Genomic DNA, 21390 nt, shown 5'->3' with positions numbered 1-21390 from the left:
GATCATTTGGTAAAAAAAAAGTTACCCAGACAGTCCGTTCCCAACAGCGAGTTCCACCAGCAGCTCCAAAAAGTGTCCTCTCCATTGCCCTATCTAGCCCCGAGTGAACATGCTATAAATACGATCCAAACACACAGCTGATCCGCAATAATGCCCCCACATGGCACATGTGCAGAGGCCACCGCGCACACGCGCCATACAGACATCGCGGCGGAACCCGCGCACCAACACGGAGCATGCGCAACAATGTCATGCCCTCGTGCCATGGAGGGACACGACGCAGTGGCCTCCCACTGGCAGGGCAAAGCATCCTATGATGACAGGGTCGTCAAGGATACAAAAGGAAAAGGTAGTCCACAATATAGTGAACTCCATATCCCAAAACGAGCCCTAAACAGGAGACCATTTGCTGTGCCGGGTGCACATGAAGCGGGTGTTGGCCAAATAATATCCAAGGGTAATAGACAGCCCATAATGCATGTTAGAGGGCGCGGTCCTTACAAAGCACGCCATACAAAATAATGGACAAGAGAAGGGGGAAACAATCAATGATTGTTGGTCATGTACATCAAACATATTGTAAATGCATATTAACAGGAAAAATTTAAATGAAAATAAAAATGAAAAAAATAAATATGAATGATAAGAATAAATGCTGCGGGAGCCAGGATACACACAAACACTGCTTGCTATCATTCAGATATTCCAAGTAGACCATGGTTGGTATGTTACCTCTGGTATCAATCTGCTGCAGAACCTTCTTTTCTGGTCTTTCTATAACATCTATGGCCGCCTTTGGCACGTGGTTTGTCTAGCGTAGTGATACATCTAGGTATCCCAGCAGTCTCTGGTCCCTTTGTTTTTAGAAGCACGGAAGGCGGCGTATGCCGTGAACGACCAGCATCCCCTGAGGAAGCCCGTTTAAGGGGCAAAGCATGTTGGGAAGTCCATCATTTATTGCTGTGTTGTTCAAGCTTTAAAATAATTTGCATTAGCCTTAATCTGCACCTTCCTTCCTCTTTTCATTTGTTCTTTGGAACAAATGTATTTATACTCTATCTCTTAAATAAAGGAATATTTTTTATATATGTGATATCATTCCTAATTGATTTTGCCCCTATAAAGTCCCGTTTCCATGCTTCTCCTGATAAGAATAAATGTGAAAATAAAAATAAAAAAGAGGAATAGAATGCAGTAGAGAGAAAAAAAAGAGAGAAACCAGAGGCAGAAAGCACACAACCTTGCAAATATATAAAATAGGGAGAATATATGTATCAACTAACCCCCCCCCCCGCCCCTCGCCACCCTCCACATAGGCAGAGATTTTCAGAGCTGTGCTGTGAATAGACCAGCTCTCTGCTAATCAATTTATAGCACCCACCCTGGCACACATTTCAGGCTGGTTTTATCACAGTTGACAGAGAACTTGTCAGAAGTTATGCTGATAACAGAAGAACGGAGCAGGAGAAAGCCATGGCACATAGTGCTTTGGACAAAGATAAGAAAACACTGCACTATGTGCCCAGCTCAAATTTCATGAATCCGGTTTACATCGAATTTAAGTAATATTTGCGATACAATAAGAGCCATTGTTGGTGTCAGTAGAATAAAATAAGCTGCTCTGTTGAGAAGAAAGAACAATCAGTGAGAACAAAGTCTAACTCCAGCCCCGAATTGGTGGTCAGTGGGGGTACTTACCTGATCACACACTCCTTCGTCCTCTCTGCATGATGTCGGAGTTATACTTTCACTGTCAGAAAGGAGATGACGGCTCCCAACAGTCTCATATAATTGAAGTGCCTGGTGATGGACCACAGAGAGCGTTCCAGCAGTCATCACCTTACTGCCACTCCGCACAGTGTCCTGGAACCTGCAAGATAAGGACATAATAGGGCGGCACACTGGTGTGGTGGGTAGCACTTTCACCTAGCAATAAGAAGGGTCACTGGTTCGAATTTCAACCACAACACTACCTGCCTGGAGTTTGCATGTTCTCCCTGTGCCTGCGTGGGTTTCCTCCGGGTACTCCGGTTTCCTCCCACACTCCAAAGATATGCTGGTAGGTTAATTAGATCCTGTCTAAATTGTCCCTAGTATGTATGAATGTGAGTTAGGGACCTTAGATTGTAAGCTCCTTGAGGGTAGGGACTGATGTGAATGTACAATGTATATGTAAAGTGCTGCGTACATTGATGGCGCTATATAAGTAAATGAAATAAATAAAAATAAAATAATGGAACAGTAGCAAAAAAAATCTTGGGACTGTCCTGCAATATCTAAGACAACGTTTGGCTCATAATATGACGTTTCTCAGAGCTGCAGTTCCTCTGAGCACCATAAGATGGAGTTCTCACTTCTACCAAGATAAGACAGCTCTATGGTATAAAAACAGGAAGTGATGTCAGGTATAAATAGGATGTTCTGGGTGAGAGGTGAGTCGGGAGGAAGTAGAGAGGAGACATTGCTGGAAGTGGCAGCAGAGGAGGTAATAAGATCTTATTTTCTATTTACACCCAGTTACCTCCTCGTCATGTCTGTCCTCTTCCTCCATAGTCACTGTGATGTCTTTTATCACCAGCAGATGATGATACACACATATATAGTGTGGAAACCTAGATTAACCCCTTTAGGGGCAAAACATTTCCCTCACTTACGGGGCCGGAACATTCTCTTCATTTTGGAGATGTGTCACCTTCTACTGAAATCAATGGGAGGAAAATCTGTCAAATAAAAAAATGCGGCAGAATGGCACGGCTGGGCTAAATTACGTTATGTAACGTTGCTCCGCCCTGTGGCCACTAGGGGCGTGCGCTCGCCCCTGGACCCGACGCGAGTGTCCGGCGGGCGCGACGACCTCTGGACTCCTGCGATCGCTTGGGACACCCCGAGAACTGGGATCTGTGTGTGTGAACACACAGATCCCGGCTCTTTGAGGGGAGAAGAGACAGATCGTGTGTTCATACAAAATATGAACAGCAATCTGTCATCGCCCCCTAGACAGTCCCTCTTCAGTTAGAAGGGCACACAGTTAACCCCTTGATCACCCCCTAGTGTTAACTCCACTGCCAGTGTCATTTACACAGGAATCAGTGCATTTAAATAGCACTGATTGCTGTATAAATGACAATGGTCCCAAAAATGTGTCAAAATTGTCTGATGTGTCCGCCATAATGTAGCAATCCCAATGAAAATCGCAGATCGCGCCTTTACTAGTAAAAAAAATAATAATAATAATAAAAATGCTATAAATATATCCTCTATTCTGTAGACGCTATAACTTTTGTGCAAACCAATCAATATACGCATTTTTTTTTTTTTATTACGAAAAATATGTAGAAGAATACATATCGGCCTAAACTGAAAAAAAAATTGCTTTTTTAAAAACAAAATGGGGATATTTATTATAGCAAAAAGTACAAAATAGTGTTTTTCTTTTTCAAAATTGTTGCTCTTTTTGTTTATAGCGCAAAAAATAAAAAACGCAGAGGTGATCAAATACCACCCAAAGAAAGCTCTATTTGTGGGTGAAAAAAGGGACATCAATTTTGTTTAGGTGCGGTGCCGCGCGACCACACAATTGTCAGTTAAAACGACGCAGTCCTGAATCGCAAAAAATGTCCTGGTCATTCAGCAGCCAAATCTTCCGGGGCTGAAGCGGTTAAAGAATTCTATTCCGCCGGGATCAGTCATTTTTTTTTTTTTGTTTTTGAATGCTTAAAAATGAAATATTAAAACTGTCCAATTCCTTTAACCCCCTTCGTGCCTAAGGGTTAAACAAATCTAAATGCCTAAGGCCGATTTTGTGATGTGTTAGTAAAACCTTTCATATCATCACAACTACTTTGTGCATCCAGGGGGATTATACCACGTTTTTTTCAGGACGAATTGGGCTTTCATTTAGTGATAAATGGTAATGGATATCTCCTGCTTTTTTTTTTTTCTTTTTTTTTTTTGAAAGAAAAACTGGCCCAAGATAGTAAAAAAAAAAAAAAAAAAATGTTCTTTTTTTCATTTAGCTGTATATTTCCTGGTACTGCCATAACCTACCACCAAAGAACAACCTAAAAACGGAAAATTGTATACTCACCTTTCCGTAATTTTCCTTTCCTGACGCATCCCATGGCAGCACACACACTGGGTTGTGACTCTGCCTCCACAACCTGATAGGACTGGTTAGCTATAAGATTTGAAGAGGAGTCCACCGTTGCATTCTCAGTAACTATCACCTTAGAGGGGTGGGATCTGTGTGCTGCCATGGGATGCGTCAGGAAAGGAAAATTACGGAAAGGTGAGTATACAATTTTCCGTTTTCCTGACGCATCATGGCAGCACACACACTGGGAAATAACTCGCTACATGGGAGGGTGCCTTTCAGAAGTTTTTTATTTACTCAAGCACAAGATATGGATGAATTTGATTGAATAATTGATCTCCCGAACTCAACCGTAGTTAATTGAGCCGGATCTATTCTATAGTGTGACATGAATGTGGTTTTTGATGACCAAGTTGCTGCCTTGCAAATAGTCTCTGGTGATACTCTGCTGAACGCTGCCCATGAGGCCGCCATCGCCCTCGTTGAATGCGCTTTCAGGTTTTCCGGTATTGGAAGGTGTTGAACTAGGTATGCTTTCTTGATGACTTTAATCAGCCATGAAGATATTGTCCTTGAAGAAGCCGCTTGACCTTTTTTGGCGCCATGCGGAATGACCAGGAGGTTTTCTGACTTCCTGAATGGAGCGGTAGCCTCCAGGTAGGCAGATATTGCAGACTTCACGTCCAGAGGGTGCGGATTTCCATCTGTGTTGAGAAAAACAGGAAGATTGATCTCCGGATTAAAGTGGAAGCTAGATGCTACCTTTGGCACGAACTGTTCCGAAGGTCTGAGTACGACCCTGTCTGGGAAAAGAACTAGGTGTGGTTCTTTGATTAATAGAGCTTGCAGCTCGGAGACCCTTTTGGCCGATGTGATTGCAACTAGAAACGATAGTTTTAATGTCAAGTCCCATAGGGATATTGATCCCCCCGGCGAGAAAGGTTCTTTTGTTAAAGCTTCCAGGACGATCGACAGGTCCCAGGTCGGAAAAATTGGTTTTCTGGGAGGCCTTATTTTTAGGCATGCTTTCTGAAACTGAATGATGAGGGGATTTAAATCCCACTTGACTCCTGTCATTGCGGATATGGCAGAGACGTGAACTTTTAAGGTGCTTGACCTTAAACCTTTCTCTAGACCTAGTTGTAGAAATTCTAACACCTGAGAGACTGATGGGGAAAGGGGGTTCCAGGACTGTAGTTGGGCTACTGCGGAAAATTTCTTCCAAATCTTATTATATATGTTGTTTGTCGATTTCTTCCTTGCTTGTTGTAAGGTGGATATTACTCTTAATGAACAACCCTGATCTAGCAACCTTTCCCTTTCAGTTTCCAAGCCGTCAGGTGTAATCGCTCTGGTGACGGGTGTAGGAATTTCCCTTGTGAGAGCAAGTCTGGGAACAGCGGAAGTGGGAGAGGCTCTTCTGTGTTCAATTGCAGGATGGTCGGAAACCATGGTCTTCTGGGCCAGAAGGGCAACACTGCTATTACTGTGGAAGACGAAGTCCTCAGTCTGGCCAGAAACCTGGCTATCAGGGGCACCGGAGGGAATATGTAACCTAGGCGAAATTCCCAAGGATGGTGGAGACAGTCGATCCCTGTAGCTGCTGGATAGGCGGTCCTTGCTAAGAAGCGAGTGCATTTGCGGTTCGCTGGAGTTGCTGCTAGATCCATATCGGGAACGCCCCATTTGCGTGTCAGAAGAGTAAAAGCCTTGTGACTGAGAGACCACTCGTTGTTTGAAATGAATATTCGACTTAGGTCGTCCGCGAGTTGGTTGTGAATCGCGGGTACGTACACTGCCTTCAGATCCGTCAGGTACACTTGAGCCCACTCGATTATAGGTCAAACCTCCTGCATTAGGGCCTTGCTTCTGGTGCCCCCTTGCCTGTGGACATAATTCACAGCCACTGTGTTGTCCATGCGCAGGAGGACACTCTTCCCTGAAAGGAGGGGACTGAAAGTTAGAAGTGCTTGCCATGCAGCCCTGAGTTCCAGAACGTTTGAGACTATCCCTTGTGGACAGAAGGGCCAGCGGCCCTGTGCTCCCCGATGTAGATGATACGCTCCCCAGCCAAGATAACTGGCATCCGACGTTACTATTTCTGGGAGTGGATGAACGATGGGACGACGGCGTGCTAAATTGCTGGTTTGAGTCCACCATCGTACTGACTCCTTGACCGTCCTGATGATTGTTATTTGTTGTGACATTGACACCCCGTTCCATTGTTTTAGGAACGAATTCTGGAATACCCTTGAATTCCATTGGGACCACTGAACCATTAGAAAGGTTGATGACATTGAGCCCAGAACGCTTAAGCATTTTCTTGCAGACAGGTGGTCTACTGACAGTAGCTTTCTTACTTTGCGGATAAGAGGATAAAGTTTCTCCTGGGGAAGCCCTACTGTGTTGGATCTGGTGTCCAATTCGGCTCCTAGGAAGACCATTTTCTGTACTGGGGCCAGGCTGCTCTTCCTCCAATTCACTATCCACCTGAACTGCTGGAGTGTGGAAATCAGAATTGAACGATGTCGTAGAAGTGTTTCTCGATTGTCTGCTAGAAGAAGAATATCGTCGAGATAGTGTAGGACTCTTAGACCCCTCTCTCTCAATAGTGCTATAACCGGAAGTAACACCTTTGTGAAGGTCCTGGGTGCCGTCGATATCCCAAATGGAAGGCTTTTGAATTGAAAGTGTTGCCTGCCTATCGCAAAGCGTAGGTACTTTTGAAAAGTTTGATGCACTGGAATGTGTAGATAAGCGTCGGACAAATCGACCGAGAGCATCCAATCTTTCTCCCCTATTGCTAGTAATATTGATTGGAGACTCTCCATCCTGAACGATTCGACTAGAATCATTTGGTTTAACTTTTTTAAGTCCAACACGGGCCTCAGGTCCCCTGTTTTCTTTGACACCAAGAAGAGGGGAGAATAAAACGCCTCTCCTCTCTGATCCTGTGGAACTTCTATGATTGCTTGCTTCTGGAGCAACTCCATAATGTATCTGACCAAAAGCTTTCGTTTTAGGCGCAAAAAGGGTAGTTTGGTAGGTCTGTAGTGGTTTTTTGGCGGTTTTCGCTTGAACCTCCACCTGTGACCTTGCTGAACGGTGGATATCGTCCAGGGTTCCTTTATTTTGTCTATCCAAACTTGGGCAAATAGCCTCAGCCTCGCACCTACTATTACGGGCTGGGCATGCGTGGCATCAAAAAGATTTTTGTTGGTCTCCCGGAATGGTTGTCTTTGATTTTTGGACTCTCACAAAAGAGGGTTGTGTGCTTCGCCAATTCCGTTTGAATTCTTTACCGGTCTATAAGATCTTACGTCCCGGTACCTTTCTGGCAGGTGACGTCTGAAGGGCGGATTTTTCTGTTGTTTGGATCTTCTGTCCGACGGTATTAGACCCGATTTTCCCCCCGTGACCTTTGATATTGCGGAATCTAATTTTGAACCAAAAAGGTTAGTGCCGTCATAAAGGATCTTACACCAGCTGGATTTGGAAGTTGCGTCAGCAACCCAAGGTTTTAGCCAGAGAGCTCTTCTGGAAGTTACTGAGGCTAGCATCGCTCTTGCTGAGGACCGTATAATGTCCACCGCCGCCTCCGCTACGAAATCACCCGCAAGGCTGAGTTCCTGCAGTGCTGAAATAATCTTGTCTTGGTCTGCTGCTTCTACAATTAATCTTTCAACGCCAGCCGTCCAGGAGGTGATGGCTCTACCGACCGCTGCTAGAGCAATTGCTGGCCTACAGGCCCCCCCCCCCCCGCTGCTGAATAGGCTTTCTTAAGGTCGAGATCGATTTTGCGATCCATCACATCTTTAAAGGGTACGGCGTCTTCTATTGGTAGGGTTACATGGCGCGCTAAACGCATCAGTGAGGAGTCTACCACGGGAGCGGAGATAAGAGGGTTCACTGCTGGCTCTTTTAGGGGATAGAGCTTTGCTAATCTGTTGTTCAAACCGGACTTCTTTTCTGGTTTTTGCCATTCATCTTTTATGAGCTCCTCTAGCTCTTCAATAAAGGGGAAGACCTCAGGGTCTCTTTTTAGGTTAGGGAAATATTTCCGTAACTTAGGCGGAACGTCTCTTTCTTCTTCCCAACCGATCGCCTCCTTGACCGATTACGCAAATGGGTTTATTAATGCGAAGTCAAAAACTGTAGGGGCCAGGGGTTCCTCATCCTCTGGGGAGTCATCTGGATCCTGAGGGGTGTGAGAAGTTGAGGCTGAGTTAGATGACCTGATTGGATCATAAGCTGTCACCTGTAAGATTGTTTCTTTAACCGAGTCTCTTATAATATTGGAAGCTTCTCTAGCGTCAGCTTCCTTGTCCCGAGTTGCTTCCTCCAGACAGATTTGGCAAACAAGCTTACTAGGTAATGCTTGCGCTCCACAGACCCAGCAGGTATTAACCGCAGGACGGGTATGGTGCTCCTCTCGGTGTGAGGATGACGCTTCTCTGCGATGACGAGAAGACCTTGACCGACTACGCCGAGAGTGAGAGTGTCTTGAGGGGGAACGTTCCTTTCTTTTAGAATGGGATGACCCCGATGACCTGCCAGAGCTACCAAAATGAAAGGTATTAGTGGCAGTGCTCTCTTTTTCTCCTCTTCACTACTTACCAATCCATACGTCCCCTTACCTTGTAGTTCTAGGATGGTCTACTAAGGCGGCGGTCTCCATAGGGAAGAATAGAGTACACCTGTGACCAGAGGTTTTCAGTGTAAGAGCCAATGCAGAGTATGGGCAGAAGGTGCTGACACAGAAATGAATGGTAAAGCACATAAAGATGATAGAGAAAGGGCTTACCAGAGATCAGGAGGACTTGTCTTGCAAGGCAGCAGGCTGTGTGCAGAGATCAGGATGGTAGGTGATGTAGAAAGCACAAGCAGCATTTTAAAACGAAAATGACAGTTTTTAAATTGCCCGCCGTCGCCGGAGGAGTGACGTCACCGCCGCGCATGCGCAGTGGCCGGCCGCGCCGTCCTGCGCCATCTTGGATGCTGGCAAATGCAGAGGGCAAGGGGAAAACATCACTTCCTGAGCGCCGAGCGTCCGAACGGAACCGCCATGATGGAGAGGTCACAGCGCTGTGGAACTACAGGGCTCGGCGTGCCCAGAGGGAGAAAAAAAAGGAGGAAAAGAGTAAAAAACGGAAAGCAGGCAGAAAGGGAGGCATGCCTGGGAGGTAAGTGGAACCACAACAGATAGGGGGGGAGACCGCTGCAAATTATTAAAACCTTTTTAAGGTTTTGTTTCTTAAAAGCCTGTTGATTTGTTGTTTTGCCCCTGAGACCACCAGAGTGGGGCCCCCTGCGTTATGGCTCATTTAGAGACCGTACGGACAGGGACTTCCAGGTAGGAGAGGCTGAACCTAGATGGGGTAGTGCAGTAAGGGGTTTCCATCTGCTAACCGATCGCAAAATGTGATGTCCCATTCAGGTGAGGAAAAAAAGGAGAATGCAACGGTGGACTCCTCTTCAAATCTTATAGCTAACCAGTCCTATCAGGTTGTGGAGGCGGAGTCACAACCCAGTGTGTGTGCTGCCATGATGCGTCAGGAAATAAATTTTCCCGCTCCTGATGATCACAGCGATACCGCATATGTGTAGGGGGCCACCCCTGTCCACTGGGCGGCCCACCGCACGCCAGAACCCTGGTCGTTGTATGTACCCTTAGTACAGCCCAGAATCAATATCAATGTGCATTTTGCTTTTTTTTTTTTTTTTATCCTACCTAAAACACACTGATGCTAATTGAAAAAAAAAATTCTTTCCCCCCCCCCCCCACCCCCCAAAAAAAACTGACCTTGACCTTTGAGCCTGACCTTGACACAGACACTAACCCTGGTACTGACCTAGGTATTTTTTAAATATAATTTTTTTTTTTTACGCAAATTTTTTATTTATTTTTAAAGTGCAAGGACAGAGAGTGATACAATGTATCTCCGTGTGTATGTGCACCTTACACCAACTCCCAGTTTTCTCCATGTGCAGCACTCTTCATCCCAATGGGGTTCAAATTCACCGAACAGATGAAAAAGTTAAGCCTTAATAACAGCTTTTTCTTTCAATCAGACTCCCATCATCAAATCAGAGGGCAGGTAAAAGATGTACCCCAAAGGGGTTCATAAAAACACAGGAATGCAAAAACCCCCCAATACAACCCACCCCACTCACATTACACGTACATTAGGGTATTTGTTAGTAGAACATTAAAGTGGTGTTGCCACCAAAAAATAAAAAAGTGTTTAAAATTCTTAAAAAAAATTCTTTGAAAAAAAATAAAAAAATTTTTACTCACCTCTAAATACCTGTTGCTAGGGAGTCCCTCGTAGTCTGCCTTCTTCCTTGCCCGGGCTGGTGACATCACTTCCCCTCACGCTGCACAGTCATCTGGGACCTGTCACATGTCCCAGATGACTGTGTGGCGTATCACGGCGCTCGCGCATGCGCAGTGGGTGCCCGGCTGTGAAGCCACAGCCGGGTGCCCACAGTACGAATGACGGCGCCGCGAGCGGTGCGGGGAACGAGGGGGGGGGGGCTTCGTTCCCCCGCATTGCAGGGCCCTTGGACAGGTAAGTGTCCGATTATTAAAAGTCAGCAGCTGCAGTATTTGTAGCTGCTGACTTTTAATTTTTTTTTTAGGGGCTCCCCACTTTAATAATGAGTGTCTAATCACTGCTTAGCCTGGTCCTCGGAACCTCCTGTGTTGCAGACACGGCATCCTTGATCACTTCCTGGTAAGGAACAGCTGCCGGTGAAGCGCACTCGTCACTTTTGGTTACGTCATTGCAGCCACGAACTGATGCGTTTCGTCACTTCCTGACTTCAACAGAGGGCGCCTTCTGCCCATTGGGCGCCATTGGGATGATGAGTGCTGCACGTGGTGAAAACTGGGAGTTGGTGTAAGGTGTATATACAATCCACCACCTAAGATCACCCACTTTCATAGACTCTGCTTGATACATCATCATAGTGTATTTATCACGTGATTGTGTAGTTGGACACTTATCCATTATCAGCGCTGCTTTAACATTTGGGCTGTTTATTAATCAGACTGTATATTTTCTGTTATATTTTTAATAGTTTGTATTATTGTATGGTAAGAGTATTGAGCTTTTACTAGACTTCAAGTAGCTGCTATCTGGTCTGTATTAGACCAAACCATATAGTGGGATATTATCACTGGTATTAACTTCTGTTTTTATTTCTACCTGCATATATTTTAATGGATAACTCAGAATTGCTGGGACAATTTGGTGCTGAGCAGTGTACTGTAGGCCTTTTGTTGACACTTTTTTTTAAATATATATATATATTTATTTATTTTTTATTTTTTTATGTAAATATTTTATTCTATCTTTTCATGTGACAACACTGAAGAAATGACACTTGTGTACAATGTAAAGTAGTGAGTGTACAGCTTGTATAACAGTGTAAATTTGCTGTCTCCTCAAAGTAACTCAACAAACAGCCATCAATGTCTGAACTGCTGGCAACAAAAGTGAGTACACCCCTGTGAAAATGTCTAAATTGGGCCCAATTAGCCATTTTCCCTCCCCGGTGTCATGTGACTGAAAGGTCTGAGGCTAAAGGTGATGGACTGGCCAAGCATGTCTCTAGACCTAAACCCTATTGAGCATCTTTGGGGCATCCTCAAACGGAAGGTGGAGGAGCGCAAGGTCTCTAACCTCCACCAGCTCCGTGATGTCATCATGGAGGAGTGGAAGAGGACTTCAGTGGTGACTTGTGAAGCTCTGGTGACCTCCATGCCCAAGAGGGTTAAGGCAGTGCTGGAAAATAATGGCGGCCACACAAAATATTGACACTTTGGGCCCAATTTGGAAAGGAGTGTATTCACTTTTGTTGCCAGCGGTTTAGACATTAATGGCTGTGTGTTGAGTTATTTTGAGGGGGCAGCAAATTTACACTGTTATACAAGCTGTACACTCACTACTTTACATTGTAGACAAGTGTCCTTTCTTCAGTGTTGTCACATGAAAATATATAATAAAATATTTACAGAAATGTGAGGGGAGTACTCACTTTTGTGAGATACTGTATGTGTGTGTGTATATATAATATATATATAAATAAATAACATTTATGAATTCTGGTAACCAGTACAATGTGAGGGTATAATTGTATTCATCAATATCACATAAAATTATTAACTATGGATAAATGTGTTATACTTGTAGATACGATGAGTACTTCTTCATCTAGGTAAAAACACATGCTATATGGATATATTTATGTAGACATGGTCACGATATATACAGTATATGTTATTCACAACACTGATCTGTATACTTAATAATTCTGAGTAAGAAAAAAAAATCTGATAGTTCTTTGAGTTGCTTAACATGGACTTTGCTAATTTTAACTAACTGTTTAGCCAGTTCAGCTGGATAAACAACTCTTGGAGTCTTCACAATAGTCTCTGTCCATAGACAGGGATTTCATCTGAGGAACAATCCGTCAAGTGTTTATATTGTCGACTCATCTTATTGGTATCATGTTTTTTTTTGTTTTTTTTTATCTAACCAACCAGAAAATGTTAACAGGAGCTTCAGATAAACTATATTTTAATAAGTGGTTCACCTAGTATACTGCAAAATGACCACTACGCTATCTGGCATTGTGTATATGAAATAATAACAATAGGACGGAAACACTTTGGTCACCAAACTTCAGATACACACACAAGCTGCTACTGCTAAACTGTTAAAACACAGGAACACTTGCCTAATAGTCTCTGCTTCTGGTCTAGATGAAATACAGCAGTAGCTCCTGCATGGAAAGGGATGTGGTCCAATTCAGTTTCTTCTTCCTGGAAATGTCCCTTTAAAATATATCATAGCCCTCTAATCTGATGTTTCTGATCCCACTAGAAGGGACAGAAAGAACCCATCTCTAACACATGATCTCTGTAATATTTACCAAGCAACAGCTATTTACAAATACAGACACTGGATGAAAGCAGTTTCCTACACATGCTAATTACTACTGAGGGCAGCTCACCTTTTAATTCCTTACATCCCCATCCTAACAACCAATACAGTCCAAATAATTCTCTGTCTACAGAAAACCTGCACAGATCATATGGCCACATCTATTAAGATGGAGAAGGACTGGAGCCAAATTACTGAGAGAATATTAAACCTCACCGTGGAGATCATCTACCTGCTGATCGGAGAGGTGAGGAGGATTCTGGGAGGTCACATGACATCACTCTTATCTCTATTAATAAAACACAGACCTGACCGGATGAGTTGAGGATGATTCTGGGAATGTGACATCATATTACTGTTTTTGTTAGAGTTTTCCTCCTGTGAAGTCTGGAGATCATTTGACCATCACAGTGCCTCCACCTCACTCCATGACACCTGAGATAAACAGCAATAAGAAGATTCTAGAAGTCACCAAGAAGATGATGGAGCTGCTGACAGGAGAGGTGAGCGGTGCCGGGAATTCTGGGACATTATCCAGTAACAGACAAGGGATGTGTCTGGATGGTGACTGTATCATTGTGTGTGTCAGGTTCCTATAAGGTGTCAGGATGTCACTGTCTATTTCTCCATGGAGGAGTGGGAGTATTTAGAAGGACACAAGGATCTCTACAAGGACGTCATGATGGACAATCAGCCGCCCCTCACATCACCGGGTAAGAGGAGACTTTATTGTAAAGGAGAGAGCAGTACGGAGGCTCCACCTAGATCCCCCATCATCTGATAAACACAAAGAAATAATGTATTCAGTCAGTGTGTGTGTTTCCTACAGATGGATCCAGTAATGGGAACCCACCAGAGAGATGTCCCCGTCCTCTGTATTCCCGGGATTACACACAGGAAGATCACACCATCCCTCACCATCATCAGGTAGGTGGCGTTGAGGGTCTGGAACATAAAGTGATTGAACACTCTGACATGTGGAGACGATGTGTGGACTCTACAAGATGATATTTTCTATGTGATTTCAGTTCATAAATACTTCTATTTTGCAGATGTTATTTTCTGACATTCTTTTGGATTAGGGTGAAGATCTGATGAACATGAAAGTTGAGGGTGAAGTAGAAGAGACGTATGTGAGGGATGATCAGCAGTCTATGGAGGAGGCTGGAATGATGAGGACATTCAAAGAAGAGGACATTCCTACAGAGATCAGCACAGGTGAGCCGTAATATTTTCTTCTCTTATATCTGCTCTGTTACTGCACACTGATTGGTCCACAGTAGGGCGGAAGATGAGTGATATCAGCCAATAACAGGTGGATAATAGTCACTGAGTCCCATCCTGCACATTATTTATTTTCCCTTGTGATTTATGTAGCATCTTGGGGTCAGCTGGCAGTTTTAGGCACAGTAGTACAGATATGATAACACAGATTGTGCTTATTGGAGGTTGATCCCTCTTCTTTTTAGCAGACTTATACCTAAATGTTAACATAAAACTCTATTTAAGAAGGATTCCAGGTATGGTATACTTTTACAGAATAACATTGGACCTAGCTGGACTGCTGTAACTACTCTATGTATAGTATATCATGCCTGGAATTCTTCTTTAACAGTCTTGCTTGGATAAAAAGTAGTAGGGCCATTAAGTCTTTACTGCTCAGGCTTTAGGATCTGCTATGGATTTTAAACAAACTGGTGTGGGGTCCCCCAAATTTCTACTAAATAATCGGATCTGGTTTGGATTTCAAGAGGGAAATCTATTCAAAATACAAGAAAAATAAATCATGGGGTCTTCAAAGAGTCCATATCAGACCTTTATTTCAGTATGCAGCCCGACTAGCCTGGAAAGGGCTTGACAGGGGGAGCCCTTTGGCAAAAGCAACTTGTCCCCATGTAGATAAGGACATTGGCCTCTTCCCAACAACCCTGGCCCATTGCTTGTGAAGGTTTGCAGGTGGGGGACTTGTTGGAATCTGGAAGCCTCCTTGGAAATTGTAGGTCGTTCCTAAAAACCTTCTCTCCTAATAAATAAAATAAACATGCAGACCCACATAGAACTATTGTCCATCATGTTGTCCAGCGATATATCGTCACTCACAATGAATGAAAGCTGGAGATCTGGGGTCTCCCTACTTTAAAGGTGGCTTCCAGAATCCTTTCCTTTCAGATCCTCATATAGGTGCTTTGTCAGGGTACCCCCCCCCCCCCATATTATAGGAAAAGACGAGATATTTAAATATTTTATTCAGGAAAAAAAAGCCTCAGATATTTCACACATCTTTTCAGCAGAAAATATTTCTTCAAACACCTTCTAGTGCTGTGTGTTACCAGAATCCTAGGCCTGTTATGACTTGACCAGTGCCTAGGCTTGTGGTTATGTAAAGAGCATGCACCTCCCAGTCCCTATTGGTTCCTGCTCTCAAGGCTGTGTAAATGTAGAATTGATCTGGGAGGAGGGCCAAAGGCTCTTTGACTGAAGAGGTGAAGTCACAGCGGGTTGGGACATCCACAGCGAATACCTGCTTACTAAAATCTACCTGATCCAGATGGAATCTAGATTTAGGTAAACAAACCCTCTTGTATCTATTGATCATGTGTTGTTGTGGATTTTTTTTTTTAAGGACACGCCCTTGAGAAACCCTCAAAGGATCATCTGACTTTATCTCTAAGCTGTAAAATAGAAGATGAAGACATCACAAGAGATTGTGCAGGAGAAAAGACAATGAGCTCAGCTATTGATGAAGGTCTTCACAGTGTGGATGGACCCACAAGTTCCTCTGACTCTGAGCACCTTCGTACTGTGAGGGATGGTGCCGGAATTCAGGAGGAGGAGAAATTTTCCTGTACTGAATGTGGGGAAAGTTTTAGCTCTGAATTAAGTCTTACTGTACATTGGAGATCTCACACGGGTGAGAGGCTTCATTCCTGTTCTGAGTGCGAGAAATGTTTCCTTCTTAAATCAGAACTTGTCATACATTGCAGATCTCACATGGGTAAGAAGCCAAATTCCTGCACAGAGTTTGGGAAGTGTTTTACAAAGAAATCAAATCTTGTCATACATCAGCGATCTCACAGAGGGGAGAAGCCTTATTTCTGCCCTGAGTGTGGGAAATGTTTTACACAGAAATCAACGCTTGTTAGACATCAGAGATCTCACACGGGGGAGAGGCTGTTTTCCTGCCTTGAGTGCGCAAAATGTTTTGTACAGAAATCAGACCTTGTTAGACATCAGAGATTGCACATGGAGAAGAAGCACAGTTCCTGCCCTGAATGCTGGAAATGTTTTACAAAGAAATCAGACCTTGTTAGACATCAGAGATTGCACTTGAAGGAGAAGCAAACTTCCTGCCCTGAATGTGGGAAATGTTTTAAAAATAAATTATACCTTGTTAGACATCAGAAATTGCACATGGAGGAGAAGCCGTTTTCCTGCCCCGATTGCAAAAAATGTTTTTTACAGAAATCCGACCTTGTTAGACATCTGAGATCTCACACGGGGGAGAAGCACAATTCCTGCCCGGAATGCGGAAAACTTTTTTCGCAGAAAACAAGCCTTGTTAGACACCAGAGATTGCACACGGGGGAGAAGCCACATTTCTGCCCTGAATGTGGGAAGTGTTTTACATGGAAATCACAATTTGTTAGACACCAGAGATCTCACACGGGAGAGAAGCCGTATTCCTGTCCTGAGTGTGGGAAATGTTTTTCAGATAAATTAGACCTTGTTAGACATCAAAGAACTCACACTGGGGAGAAGCCGTATTCTTGCCCAGAGTGCGGCAAATGTTGTTCACGGAAATCAGACCTTGTTATTCATCAGAGATCTCACACAGGGGAGAAGCCATATTCCTGCCCTGAGTGTAGTAAATGTTATTCAAGGAAATCTCACCTCGTTATACATCAGAGATCTCACACAGGGGAGGTGACGCATTCCTACCCTTAGTGCAAAAACTGTTATAAATGGAAATCAGACCTTGTTATATATCCGAGATCTCACATATGAGTGTAAAGTTGAGTTGAACGTTCCTGGATACAGGTCCCAGGAGGTTCACTTAACTGCTCCTAAGTTCTGCATGTCAATCCAACCCCCACTGATGTCAATGGGTGCTGAATCTTTTAAATCAATTCAGGCTATGTTTATGGCTAATAGGCAATAGATCGTCAGAAGGCATGGGGAACTGGGCACTGCCCTGGGGGATATCAATATGTTTATCAGGAAACTACAGACCAGTCAGCCTAACACCAATAGTATGTAAGGCATTTGAGGAAATGGTAAGGGACTAAATGCAGAAATTTGTCTGTGATAAAGGTGTCATAAGTGACAACCAGCATTGATTTCTGAAAGACCATTCTTGTCAGACCAACCTGTTATCATTCTATGAGGAAGTAAGAATGATGTTTATGTTGGAAGTCCAGTGAATGTAATTTATTTCGATTTTGTACATTCATCTATAAAATAAGGCCTGTTGGAATTGATGAAAGTGTATGCACATGGATGGGAAACTGGTGATATGAATGGGTCCAGAGAGTAGTGATAAATGACCCACTGTTGGAATGGTGGTACCCAGGGTTCTGTTTTAGGGCCATTGCTGTTCACTTTGTTTTTTTATTTATTTGAACATTGCAATCAAGAGCTCAATTGCAGTGTTTGCTGATGATGCCAAAATATGCCAGGAAATAACTTTGACACAGGATCTACCATCATTACAAGAAGACCTGACCAAAATAGAGGGTTGGGCAGCCACAATGCAGATGGGGTCCATTATTCAGAAATGTGAACTTATGCACTTGGGTGATAAAATTACACATTAGGAAAAGCTCCCCTTGGAGAAACAATGATGTAAAATAATTTGAGGCCATTTGTGTCTAAGCAAACAATGGAATGCTGTGAAGGATTGCCACCCACATCTGAGCAGAGCAACTGATGGCATCACCAGTGTCCACAGGTCATTTCTACTGCACTAAAACAAAAAGCATGAGCTCCCCATAAAATCCTTGATGAGGATCTGGTGTGGATTGTAAGAGAGACCCCAGAAAAAAAAGGCATGTGGTCTCCCCCAAATTCCATACCAGATCCTTCATGTGTGGTGTCCACCCCAATGCACACAGCCTGGCTGGCCAAGGAGTGGAAGAACAGCAAGTGTGTGCCCCCCGCTCCTAAAACATACCCGGCCATATGACATAAAATGGGGAACCTCCCTGTTGAGGACAAGGGCCTCTTTCCCATCTCTTTGGCCTTGTTGTCATGGGGTTTGCAGGGGAGACAAAAATCTGAAAACCCCTTTGAAAATAAGTGGCCGCGAGGGAAGCCAATGTTGGGTGCTGTTAAATGGAGTTCCACCCACAGGTGTGACTTCACAATTGAAGCTAGTGCTGGATGCAAGGTGTCATTTCAAGGAATACCTCCCTGGAATATCAACCCTTGAAATGTGTCCCTGCATATGGCACTAACTGCATTCCTGTGGGTGGGACTCCGTCTGACAGCAAGCAACATTACCTTCCCTCATGACTGAAATGTTTCTTTCTCCATCTAGGACCTTTTGTTAGCCCTGGCCAGGGCTGTGCTCTCCACTTAGTATGTAGGCAGGTGCAATTGATTTTCTCCACTGCAGGTTGCACTCTTCCGCAGCTGGAGTGGAAGCCAAGGGGAACACAATTGCTCTGTGGTTTCCTGGGTCACTGGGGAAGCGCTGATTGGATGCTGACACCCCATGTTACTCCAGCAGCCATCTTGGGTCAGGCTGAGCCCACTTAAGGCCCTGGCTCCCGGGCTTGGCCTACTTTTTGAGAGTTAGTAGTGTAAGGACAGGTACTCCGACTGTTAGGGACAGTACTAGCAGTAGGGAAAAGTTTCTGAGGAAGTAGGTGGCACGCATCTCAGTTGAACATCTTTTGGGCACTGGACAGCCAGGCTGCATCTTGCTCTCTTAACAGACACTGTCAACCCGGCTGATACCTATCATCTTCATATGGTTGGAATTTTTGAGTGCACCCGATTGGGCAAGCATCTCTCTGGGTTTTTTGATATCTGTTGTTTTACTTCAATACAAGTTTTCTATTGTACCTGTTTCTGTGAGTTATTGCTGCCGCACACACTGTGCCCCAACACTAAATAAATTCAGCAGCTTGCACCGCTGTCTGTTGTACACTCTCTCCTCCTGCTGTGAGTGTGTTTCTAACCTTGTTTTTAGTAGAAATCCCCTATTAGACTTAGTAAATATGCACTAGATGAGAGCTGCACTCCGCAGTAAATTCAACTTATGCCCCGTACACACGAGAGGGATTAAGTCTGACAGACCTCCAAAGGAGTTCCGCCGGAGTTCCGACGGAGTTCTGGCGGACTTTTCGACCGAACGGACTTGACCACACACCATCACACCAAACTCCGACGGAGTCGAACGTGATGACGTACGACTGGATTCGACGTAGGAAGTTCCTAGACAGTAGCCAATAGCTGCCCTAGCGTCGGTTTTAGTCCGTCGGAGTAGCACACACACGAGCGGATTTTTCAAAGGGGACCGGGTCCGGCGGAGTTCCGTCGGGAAAATTTAAAGCATGCTTCATTTCTAAAGTCCGTCAGACTTTAGCTTCGCTAAAGTCCGTTGCAGCCCACACACGATCGGATAGTCCGCCGGACTCAGTCCGTCGGAGTTTGGATGTCGAAAAGTCCGCTCGTGTGTACGGGGCATTACAGCTTTATTCCATGAAAAAAGAGAGATGGCTGCATACATGTATAATGTCTCCACCCGTTCCTGGTTTTTGAGATGGAGGCACTACGTATATATGCAGTCATTATTTTTATAAAGTTCACGACACAGCACTGCAATGTATACTGTGTATATGTATAGATGTGCATGCCTGTGTGTGTGTGTGTGTTTGTGTGCCCTAATTCAACATGGCATAGATTCAACAAGGTGTTGGAAACATTCCTCAGAGATTTTGGTCCATAGTGAAATGAGAGCATCACCCAATTGTATTGGATTAGATCTGGTGACTGTGGAGGCCATTGGAGTACAGTGATCTCATTGTCGTGTTCAAGAATATTCAAGTAAAGGCGCAAAAGACTGGAACAATAAATATCCCACAGCATTAAAATACCTAAATTAAAACGCATATAGATTATGCATAGTAGTAGTAATATGGTGAAAAGAGTCTATAATCATAGTGGTATTTAAAAGTCCAAGGACCAAAAAAGGAAGGAGAGATGATGATACAGGGTTCCACATCCAGGGGATGCCTTCGGGGGGGGGAACTGAAACCATGTTCCAAAATTCTGAAAAAGATAAAGAGGAGAGGTGCTTCTGGGTGTAGATATAGAACAATTTTATTTACAATTAATATGTACAGGTAACTCACATTTGTGAAGTCATCTGTAAGCGTTTCATTTAAAATGACCCATCGTAGGGGTGATCGTCCTGTTCGTCTATCCATTCCTGCTTGCTGAGGCGCTTGCTGCTCGCTGTGGACACCGCAAGATAGTAGAAGCCGGCCGCGGTGGAGGAAAACTCAAAACGAGGCTTGTGGCACACTTGTGAGGCAGACGAGGAGAGATGACCTCACTGGTAAGCGACTCGTTTCTTGAGCGTACGGGCTGCGAGTGACGTGGCAGCCGTGCTTCTTCTTCAAGCTGACAGATGGAATTTTAGCTTACGATATAAAGTCTATGGAGGGGGAGTGGTCAAAGTGTAGAAGCAATGTGATAGGCCAGACATCGTGTGACATACACGGCGGCAACTAGCACTGTGCACTAGCAAATGTGATTATAATCATTAAAGGTGGGTAGCATAAATTATGCAATAACAGAGCAAAAAATAAATAAAAGAACAATGTTAAAAAGGGGCGGGGGAAGAAAAGAGGCATTCACAGATAAACATATATGCATGTAACAGAAAATAATGATAAATGACAATACATAATGTTACAACAAGCACATCACGAGGGGAGGGGGGAGAGACAATTGCTCAGAGGTTTGATCGATCACAAATTCATTAATCGATTGAACAATTAATCTGGGGTAGGCAATTGGTGGCAGGCCAATGATTGGCCAGCTCCAAAACATGGGGCAATCATCGGTAGCATAATTAAGGGGGAATGGGGGAGAGGAAAGGAGAAGGGAAAAAAAAAAAAAAAAAAAATATATATATATATATATATATATATATATATATATATATATATATATATATATTATAAATGAAAATGAATATATATAGGAAAAAAATACATGCTTGAGAGACAATTAATGTGGGATGGTAGTGAAGAAACTGGGACATTATTGTCGGTAGATGCACACACATACACCCGTGCACATATCCGATGAGTAATCTGATTAAGAGATAAAAAT

The 21390-nt window shown here is 43.9% G+C and overlaps 1 protein-coding gene across 1 annotated transcript in view; it reads left to right on the top strand.

Annotated features, from left to right (window-relative positions):
• The window catches only part of LOC143986850 (uncharacterized), a 60512-nt gene extending 41403 nt beyond the window's left edge, over window positions 1-19109 (top strand). The window contains exons 11-17 of the mRNA XM_077485259.1: window positions 2438-2485; window positions 13178-13291; window positions 13413-13547; window positions 13634-13757; window positions 13874-13971; window positions 14127-14262; window positions 15668-19109. Coding sequence (XP_077341385.1) covers window positions 2438-2485; window positions 13178-13291; window positions 13413-13547; window positions 13634-13757; window positions 13874-13971; window positions 14127-14262; window positions 15668-16989 — 1977 coding nt within the window. The 3' untranslated portion in view covers window positions 16990-19109. The remainder of the gene's footprint in view (window positions 1-2437; window positions 2486-13177; window positions 13292-13412; window positions 13548-13633; window positions 13758-13873; window positions 13972-14126; window positions 14263-15667) is intronic.
• The last annotated feature ends 2281 nt before the right edge of the window (window positions 19110-21390 follow it).

This window comes from Lithobates pipiens, unplaced genomic scaffold (genome assembly GCF_037356315.1).
Source record: "Lithobates pipiens isolate NorthernLeopardFrog02 unplaced genomic scaffold, aLitPip1_a1.2 Scaffold_18, whole genome shotgun sequence".
In the NCBI taxonomy this organism is placed as follows: domain Eukaryota; kingdom Metazoa; phylum Chordata; class Amphibia; order Anura; family Ranidae; genus Lithobates; species Lithobates pipiens.
This window is presented reverse-complemented; position numbering and strand designations above follow the sequence as displayed.